At 39.9% G+C, this 10213-nt stretch overlaps 2 protein-coding genes across 2 annotated transcripts; one reads left to right on the top strand and one right to left on the bottom strand.

Moving 5' to 3' along the window:
• Positions 1-769: 769 nt before the first annotated feature.
• On the bottom strand, positions 770-5505 carry sgf29 (SAGA complex associated factor 29). Its single transcript, XM_084570233.1, has 10 exons — positions 4664-5505; positions 3985-4058; positions 3785-3860; positions 3596-3668; positions 3278-3342; positions 3055-3184; positions 2643-2789; positions 2475-2510; positions 1932-2094; positions 770-1228 (listed from the first exon to the last, which is right to left on the bottom strand). Exons 2-10 carry the CDS (start codon positions 4048-4050, stop codon positions 1112-1114), a joined length of 873 nt encoding a protein of 290 aa, XP_084426359.1. The 5' UTR covers positions 4051-4058; positions 4664-5505; the 3' UTR covers positions 770-1111.
• A 2532-nt stretch (positions 5506-8037) lies between these two features.
• nupr1b (nuclear protein 1b) lies at positions 8038-10063 on the top strand. The gene is made up of 3 exons (XM_084569978.1): positions 8038-8334; positions 8461-8596; positions 9723-10063. The coding sequence occupies exons 1-2, from the start codon at positions 8238-8240 to the stop codon at positions 8586-8588; spliced, it is 225 nt and encodes a 74-aa protein (XP_084426104.1). The 5' UTR covers positions 8038-8237; the 3' UTR covers positions 8589-8596; positions 9723-10063.
• Positions 10064-10213: the final 150 nt, after the last annotated feature.

Here is a 10213-nt window from a genome sequence, read left to right as displayed (position 1 = left end):
TCCAAAGGCTCTCCACCCTTAAAAAAAATAAAAATAAAAAATGAACGTTGAAATGGAAAAGAACTGAGCCACAAGATTCGACTCCCTTCATATGACCTAAAATTCCATCAGGCCGCCTTCACGTACTGGGGGATATTTGTGAGTCACTGGCGGATATTCCCCTGCTAGTGTTGCCTTCACGGTCTACCGATCATTTAAACCAAATTAAGGAACAGCCTCCAGTCAACTTAAGACCACACATATTTTAAGTTTTACTGCACTTGATTAACTGAAAGATTTTACAAAAAAAATAAAAAATTCTATAATAAGAGAAAGCTTCTTTAAATACTTAAGAACGCTGAAAGCATATTATGCATTTAATGGTGTAAGGATTTGAATGTCTGACTTGCAATAAAGTATTTTCACGTTGCAGTATTTCTGCTTTTACTTAAGGATCTGGATCTGTCTTCAACCACTCACTACAATAGAACACTTTATTTAGCAGCATTAGTAGCACATATATTATATATACCCCGTATCAGTTTCTTTCCAAGTAGGAAAGTTTAAGCCTATTCGTTTAATTGGAAACACAAATTTGAAACTGACAAGATATATTTTAAACTTACAGATAAGGCCTTTCTTAATTGTGTTGCCTCTTATGCCTATCCAGGATTAATATCTGGTATTAAAAACTCCAAAAAGATCAATTTAAGAGTAGATTAATTTTCTTGTGAACAGTCAGTATGTATGTGTCGTGTCTGGAGAATAAAAACATGAAGCATGAAGGAGATATTTACACAAATCTGTTATTTTGACATAAAAAATAAAAAAAAAACTACACAGGCAGAAATAATTGAACATCTCCCACCGCAGCTGCTGGATGAAACGTTCAGCTGCTGTTCTCCTGCTGGACAATAGATGGCGCTCCAAGAGAACAGCTGAGGCATCAACTGAATTTCTCTCCATGAGACATTTGGTTCAGTTTTGTTAATGATATTTCCATCATCTATCAACAGAACCTGATGACATCTCGATAGAAACATAAACATGGAAACGAGTCTCTTCTCAAACTGTGCCGACGCTCCCAAGCGTGCTTTGTTCACTGCTGTCATTCTGCAGATCCGGTCGTCGCTCACTTCTTCTTGTTCTCCTTGCAGGCGACCACGTATCGCTGGGCGACGTTGAGCGGAGGAGAGTAACCGTCGGCGTACGACGTGTCCTCGAACAGCACCGAGTAGTCGTCCTGAGGCTGAACACAGATAGCTGAGGTTAGCACGTCCGTAGACAGTAGTGACTGTCTTTAAAATGCTGGTTTATGACAAAAACTTACTGAAGGAGAATTTTATTGTCATTTTAGTAGTTTTGATTGATTCAAATGTTCCAGTATCAGTGTTATAAAAATGTAAATGGTCAGATTAAAGGAGAGTTTGGCAGTAGCAAGACAATCCAGACATATTGTGATCATAATGCAGAGCTGACCTCGGACCAGATTTCCATCATCTTTTAATGCGCCGCTGTTAGAGGTCCTTATCAACACGGTTGATAAGGACGTGTCAAACATCTGAGCCAATATACTGATGATTAAAACCTGTATCATCCAGGTCATACTGCTGAGAGTCTGCCGTTTGCTGCTGTGAGTGCAGGATTTAAACTGCAGATCTTATGTGAGAGGCCAAATCATCATTTAACATTAACACAAGGCATAAATTAAATTTATAACACATAAAAAACCTTCCCAGGAGGGAAGGTGTTCATATTTTGTTCATACTTTGTGTTGTTGTTATAAATTAAATTAATAAAACTGTAATTTTTTTCTTTACTCTATAATCATGTGATACTAAGAATCTTTTTTTTTTTTTTTAAATCGTGGCCATCACTGCAATGGACAGTCTGCAGCTGACCTCTGAGACGACCCCTGACTCGGACACACGTGATGAAATGAAGCGTCTCACCCTGTGTGGGGGAGTGTGGATCAGGGCCCGGTAGAAGCAGGTGGTCTGGGGGTAGAGGGCCAGCACCAGCTGGTCCTTACTGAACAGGGCCTCGGGGTCCGTCTCGGGGTTGGCCTTCCACTGAGGCAGAGGGATGATCCGCCGTCTGCTCAGAGTGTGTCTCCTGATAACACGCAAACCGACACACACACACAGACACGCTGATCAGACAGATGAAGAACGTCTAGAAAACCAGTTTGTTCTTTAAGGACAGAACGTTCTGCAGAGAGTGAACAAAACTTGATACGTCTTGTTCTCTGGGCCAGAGATTAAGATACAAATTAGTGAAACATGTTTAGGATGTTTAACATTTCAAACATCTGTGAAGTACTTCTTGTAATCTTGTAACACTTCCCCCTGCTTCCTGTCTTTATGCTAAGCTAACAACGTCAGCTTCCAAAAAATAAAAAACAATAAAAATGGTGATCAGTTGAAAAGATATTCCCGTATTAAAAAGAAAGCAAAGACTCATAGAAAACTTCCAGATGACAAATCTGAACTCACTCTTTGCCTTCTTCATCTATATCGTCCACTTCATACCTACAGGGAGACAAAAGTCAGATCAGTTTGAGAACATCCGGCTGATTTCCTCCGAGTCCTGAAGGTCAGACCGAACCCTGACATTTAAGACCATGATGCTGAGGCTTTGTTTGAACTGTGCGGGGCGCTCACTTGTTGGTTGAGTGGTTGTAGCTGACCACCTCAGCCAGGATCCACTGCTCGTCTCCCTCCAGAGCTTTCACTCTCGCTGCCACCTTGTCGCCCTGCTTGGCCACGTAGTCGCTGCTGGCTGGGGTCGCTCCGCACAGAGGAGGGGGGCTGAAAGCGGGTCAGACGGAGAGCATTTATAGGGTGATTTTAGTTTGTGTATTAGTCTACTTTTTAAAGGAGTTGTTGTATCTACAAAATATATACAGTAGCATTAACAATTCCAGAGAGAACTTACAACATTTTATATTTTTGCTGCTTAAACAAACTTGACAAGATGTCCTTTTGTCATGCGAGTTATTGATTGTGGCCTTTATGAGCTTTTATTTTAAACTGCCGTATCTAATAATGCGGCAACATCACAAGCAGCGGATACCTCTCTCCCGGCTTGCCGATCCACAGTGGGAGCGTCATGGCCGACTGCTGGAGGAGCGTCATCAGGACGCCTCGCCTCATCGTCTTCCTGGGAGGGTCGCTGTCGCTGTAAACTCCCGCCATCTTAGCGGCTGCAAAACAGATAAACGTATTTATATGCATTTGAAATAAGAATTCCAGCAACAGATCTTTAAAAGCCGAAGCACGTTTCTCGGCACACATACCGATCCTTCGCTCCTCCAGCAGAGACTTGATTTCTGCAATTTTATCGAGAGCGTGACGCAGAATGCTGCGAGGGAGAAAAAGGGATGTAAAGTGATTTCTTTAAAAGCTCTTTAAGAATATTGACTATAAAACACTGTAGTCTGGCCCGATGCTCAATCTCATTTAGCTTCTCAGCTGCACCAGTAGTTTGCAAAGCACTGGCCTTCAGCTGAGTCTTCAGTATTTCCAAAACCACTTCCACTACCTCATAGAAGTGGTTAACCCAGGATGCCACCAAGGAGATAGAGTTCAAAGAAAGTGAATTAGTGACCTCTCACCTACACTCGGCCTCCGCGTCTGCTTTGGCCGTGGTATATAGTCCCCTCAGTTTGGTGCGGTAGTACGGAGAAGCTGAAGACGACACAGGGACAAGTGAAGTAGCCATGATACAACTAATAAACAGACACTGTGTAAATGTAAGAATCTTAACATGGTGTTTGGTGTGAGGTCCGTTTGTGGAGACTGACTTTTATTTTCTGTCTGCATCCTCTCGTGTGTCTTCTGGATGTTGAGCAGGTTGTGTTCACTGCGTGACCTCTCCTCCTACAGAAGGGCACATGATGATCATTTGCTTATTCATGAATTTACCGGAAATACAAAAACCTGACTAAAACCATAACAAAGGCTCTGTAATATATTTTACATGATCAATAAATACTTTACTCACCTGTGTCTGTTTGATGAGCTGATGGAGCTCTGTGAGCAGCTCAGCAATCTTTGTATCAGCTGACATTTCCAAACCTTTGAGATTTTAGCATTTAAAAAGAGTCTTGTTACAGCAGCGTTAATACATACAAAACCCCATTTAAAAACCTCTCATTTTAAGATACGGGGGTACCGATTTTTATGACTGAAAACAGTGCGTGCGAGTACAAGTAATTCTGAATAATTTAATCATTGTATTAAAAATTTATACTGGGTTAAAGCCGAGTTAATGGGTGGGTTCAGTCGGTTTAAACTTAAGCCTTATATTGGGATAATATATCTTGAAATACATACTATCCCTTAATTGATAGATTTCTGAATGGAGTTTGGTTGAAAATTCTCAAACTATTAAAACACGACCCGTATTCAAGGTAGAACAATTACGACATTCTGAAATTATGCTGTGACAAATGAATAACATACAAATTCACACAAAAAACTAATGCAATGTTAACTAATGAGGCGCTAGCTGACCCGGTTAGCAACTGGTTTGTGTCGCTAACGTTAGCTAAGTAGCATCGCTGAATTATCAGATTCGTGTTCGCTCGGAAACTAAATTGACTATGTGTTTTCCTTCTGACGGCTCAACCATCGCAATAAACATGCAGGTTTATTCTTAAAAGGCTCATAACGAAACTCACCGTGCTACTTTTATTGTTTATTTACTGTCGACTTGCTAACTGCAGACTTCCCACCACAGAAGAAGTCGGTGCGGCACCGTTGATGTGCACCACTGCCACAAGCTGGACGGGTGTGGTACTGCACCACAGTGAGAAAACACATACATCCTTATGTGATTATATTTGCTATTGTTTCACCACTTTGAGGCGATTTCTGTGGATGTTTTCTCCCCCTTTCCAGTCATTTATTCCCCTTTTACCAAAGACATTTTATGAAATAGTTTTTTGTTCTTTCTCACCTGTGTTTATTTAAAGTCTAATCTGAAGTCAGTTTACAGCCTAACTGTTCTGCTCTGTTTGTGATGCTGTGGTATTTAGTTTTACTTATTACAAGTTGTAACTCCTATGTCAAATAACAGTATCTATAACAGCGCCTTGGAGTGTTTGCCAGACACTGAAAGTAACATGCAGCCAGACTCCACAAACAACAAACCCTCACAGACCAGATAAAGTCCCGCTGTTGTTTTGCCACTTCAGGATGAACAAGTGAAAGGATTTGTTGAGGGCACTTTGGCCCGTGCCAGCTGTCATGCAAACTGTGCTATCATCACACACCCAGACCAGGCGGCAGGTAAACATCCTGGAAATGAATGATTAACTGTGGGGTGACCGCTGTGTCTCAGAACGAGGCCAGTGTACACAATCACATGTGTGTGATGAAGCAAAATTATTTACTTGCGCCAAAAGTGACTCCCTCCACGATGTCCGACAAAAGAATCGATTAATCGATTGCATGGATTAATATGTACATTACACAGCAACACCTTAATCAAAAGAGTGTTTCCTCTGGTGGAAGTAAGTTGCATGAAAAGAAAAAGCATGTGTGCGTCTCTTGACTAAATTTGTTTAATGTCAGTGTGTTTTTGCAGCAAGAGAATCCAAATGAGAGTTTAGTGTGTTTGCACACAGCAGGTTTGTTAAGTCTGTAACCAGGTTTGCAGCACAGTGTGTACTCTGGGTGTGTTACAGGTCAGCGGTGAGGACACTTTGTGACAGCTCCGACACGCCTGCAGTTATTTAATGCGTCTCATGACCAGACAAAGTAGTACCCAAACATCCTGAAATCAGAACAGCAGTGTTTTCATGCAGAGAAGCTGGCCGTAATAAAACGCCTCCACCTCGCCTGCTCCACTCTCTGCCTGGAGTTTGTGTCCATGGCAAGCGGTGACTCAGTGTCTTCCTCTCCCTGCACACTGTCACGTGAAACTCGCAAATAGGTTTTCACTGAATTTTCCAGACTGCAGGAGGAGTTTCTGCAAGAGGAGTTTTCACAGCACTGAAAAAAAAGAGAAAAAAACTGTAACCACAGCAGCCGCTTTGACTTTTTTCATCCAGAAAAAACGTCTTAGGTATAGAAAAGAAAGAAAATACTGTATAAACACTGTTATTTTACAATTGTAATAAGTCTGGCAGTAAAGTTGCAAAGAGATTAGAAGTTGTACACTTTTAGTGACTTTATCTGCTTCGTACAGTGTGTGATTACTTTTAGTTAAGTCAGAGAAACTTATTCCAGCTGACACAGAACTATAAATTATTCCTCTTTCAACAAACCTCCCGGTTACAGTCAGATAAGTTCAGTCCAAAGTTTGTTTTGCATCGAAGCGGCATGAAGGGTTCAACTGCGATAAACTGACTCGTGATTAGATAGCAACATAAATCAACACACGGCTACACACCCAGTTATAGATATATTACAGTGAACTTGTTTATGCTCACAATTAAATGCTGCAAAAATATTTTACAAATATTCTTAAAAAATGCACTTACAACAAAGGCTCTAATGACTGAAATATGCTTATAGTTTATAGTTTTGTCCACCATTTGTACCAAAAGCTGAATTTAAAAGTCAAACTATGAATATCTAAGTGAATATCATGACACAAAAAGTCAAACATGTGGTGTAACAATCTAGCATTGTGAATTAAGTGTGGAAATGACTGACTAAAACTCAAAAAAGTTGCATAAAAAGTCTATTTTAAATACACTATTTTAAGTTAATAAGTCAAAAAACTGTGAAAGAAAAAAAATCTGTTGACATGAGGCCAAAATTATGAAGACGTGCAAGTTAGAAATGCAAAAATATATAATAAAAAGTTCTTCAAATTCTTTACTTACATTATGTAAAACATCTAACATTTTGCTGCAAAGAACAACTATAAAAGAAAGAGTGAGAATTATGCAGTATAAACTCTGCTTGGGTTCATTTAAGTTGAACCTAATAATGTGTTAAAATACTCAGCCAAGTGTATTTCATACATTTCACTTGCAGTAATGATACATCATTATTTTATTGTGTTCATTTGAAACACTGCATCATGTCAGAGTGTACAAACTCACAATTGGGGTCCCTCAGTGGACTGTTTTGTTTTTGTCTCCACTCTCTGGGTCCTGGTTTTAAGGGTAGACAGAGGAGATTTGGACAGAAACTCTGAGCCAGGTCAGGGTCGTGTGAAGACGGCAGCTGCTGATAAACAAGGAAAACAGAGTCGCTCTGACCTGCTGCACAAATGAAGGTCGCACGTGGAGAGGGACTTCAAACTGGAACCAGAGTCCTCGTTCTGATGTGTCCTCTCAAAAAAAAAAAAAAAGAAATGAATACTGAGGAGAATTTGAGAAATTTTAAACTGTAAAACGTTCCTTCTTATCAAGTCATCGCTCTGTATGAAAAATTACAACGTTCAGTGTTATTAAGTTAAAATTATGAAGAAAAATGTCGAAATTACTGATTCAGAACTCTGAGGTGGGATAGAGAACCTCAATTGTGAAGGCATACTAAACTCAAGTATGAAATTAAATTAGGATAAAAACTCTGACTTTTCTGACTAAAATCAACATTGGGGGGAAAAAAATGCATTGATCGTATATGCTTTCAAAACAGTTAAAGGATCAAAAATATGAAGTAATATATCAAAAAGTCGAGAAAAAGTAAACGTAACAAGATAAGAATTTAATTATTTTGTCAAAATCATGAGGGATACAAAGTTACATTTGTGCACTGACAGCTTAAAACCACAAATATTACGAGAAATGTCAGTGATATAAAAAGACAAAATTACGAGTTTATATGTTAAAGAAAAAGTTAAAAATGTAAAGTACACTGTTTTTTCAGAAAATAAAAGATAATTTATGACATATACAGCCAGAATGAAAGTCAAAAGTTTCACAATTTATGAGGTAAAAATTCCGAGATAGAAATTTTGTCATGATTTGACCTCCACACCCCCAGATCGTATTCTGTCTGATGCAACGTTTGAGCAGCGGAAAGATGAAACCCGACAGAGGGAGGAGAGAGACTGAAGGAGGAGCTGCTTGTTCCCTCTTATAAAAACACGGAGAAAACACAGGAGGAAAAACACGGAGACACGCAGAGAAGAAGTGTGGAAACAGAAGAAAAAAACTCCCCGAGAAGAAGTGTGGCAACGCCGAGAAAAGTCTGGAAACCCACCGAGTTTGAGATTTCCGACCGTTCAAACCGTTCCTGAAGCTCCCTGACAAACTTGGAGAAACTGGTGAAGAAACAAACAAAACAAACAAAATGAGTCACGTCGACGTTAAAAACATGAAACCAACCAGGTTTGAAGACGAGTACTTCGATGAATATGAATTTTACAACTTAACAGATAAGTATGCCGGTGAGAAAAGTTTTTTTTTTAGCCAATTGTTTCATCTAACGGTAGCAGAACCTCGGCTGCTCCTGAACAGTGTTTGTTGATCCATGTAATTAATAATTCGTTTATTTATTTATGTTTTTGTTGCAGAGGGTTCGACCAGGAAAGGCAGGACAAAGAAGGAGGCCAGCGAGAACACCAACAGACCCAATCCTGGCGGACATGAGCGCAAGATAGTGGAAAAATTTCAGAACACCGAGAAGAAAGCCAAAGAGTGAACACTGAGGTAATGAAGACTCATTATTTCACAGAAATCAGTATTAAATTCGTGTTTATGTCTGTGCAACGGTATGCCGAATTAAACACTGGCTTTTATATTAGTGATTAGTAAAGATACAAAAACATTTAGTGTTCTCAGGCCTTTAAGAAAACGAGTGAAAACCTTAAATGTACACATCTCTTGAGAGAAATCTGGCCCATGGCAATTTAGAATGTTGGGACAACGGCCAGCTCTGTTGAGAAATATGACACCTGCTCTCCTGATTCAACGGTTCCTTTAAGAATTGTTTGATTTAAGATCCTCTTTCTGCGCAGTCCTCAGCTGAGCGGCTGTGACTCAAAAAGTATATTTCATACTGAAGCAAGAGTTATTTTTGTCAATATCGCTCTAATCCTGCGCCGAATTTTAGAATGTCTATTTACTTTGTGAAGGAGTCATTTTATGTGGTCTGTACCTGTGCCATTCTGTAGGTAATTTAAATGAGCAAATTCCTTAGTGAGGTTTTGAACGTAGCATATGGAACTTTTGTAAAAGTAAGCCAAATGAGAGTTTAGTGTGTTTACACACAGACCTAGATGGTGCACCTGTGACTCTGTGCCCTTCCTCCACAGCGCTCAAGTGGATGTGTCTGCCAACCTGCAAAAACAAATGTTAACCCTTTTGCTTCTTTGTAACCTTGTGCATGTATGTGTATTGCTGATAAAGCTGCCGAATCGTTTTGACTGCTCTGTTATTTCACATGATTAGAAACAGAAAATTAACACATTTCTAAATGACATCTGACATTTTTAACAGCTTTTTACCATCCTTAAAGGTTTGGCATGTTCCAAACCACGTCTAAAAGTTTAAACAGATTATTTGGATCATTAAAAAGTATTGCGATTTATGTTTTGCTATTTTGGCCTGACGCAAAGGTCTCTGCCTCACAGCTGAGTTTAGAGGTTTGTTGTGGAGATGGATGAATATGTACAGATGTTGTCATCCAGTTTGTGGTAGGTTTGGGCTAAATATACTTTTAATTACACACTAGGTCTAAAAGTCGACCAGTAAAATGCTGCACATGTATTTGTGTTAAAAGCAGTTGCGCAACAAAGAGTCCTGAAACACATCTGATATTCTTTTTCCACTCAAGGCAATTCGGACGGCTCATCCCGGAAAAACCGACCACGGCCTCCTTGGCGATAGAACGAGACAGGCAGACGGCAGGAGAGTCTTCGAGCTCCTGATGGGCGAGGTTTAACCTGGGCGTGACGAGGAGCCGCACATCCAGATGTTGCTGCAGCTGCAGCTCCTTCGCTGATGTGGCTCCTCTGCCTGTAGGTTTCGTGAAGCACTCACCTGTGGTGGCGGTGTACCGGCTCCCTGCTCGGGCAGTGCACCTGTGATTGTGATGGTGGGATGTTAGGGGATTTCTATGGATTTCTTTTTTTTTTATATATATTTTTACTATTAAACACTTGTTTAAATGCTTGAGATTTGTGTTGTGTTTCTTTATATTTTTGCAGGTGTCTCACAATTAGAAACAAGTTCTCTTACAGTAGTAGCTACGAAACCTGCTTCTAGGTAAAACAATTAGCAGATGATTCATTTAGTTATTTTATAAGACCCCAAAATCTGCCTCTT

Source organism: Chelon labrosus, assembly GCF_963514085.1.
Source record: "Chelon labrosus genome assembly, chromosome: 21".
Lineage (NCBI taxonomy): Eukaryota > Metazoa > Chordata > Actinopteri > Mugiliformes > Mugilidae > Chelon > Chelon labrosus.
This window is presented reverse-complemented; position numbering and strand designations above follow the sequence as displayed.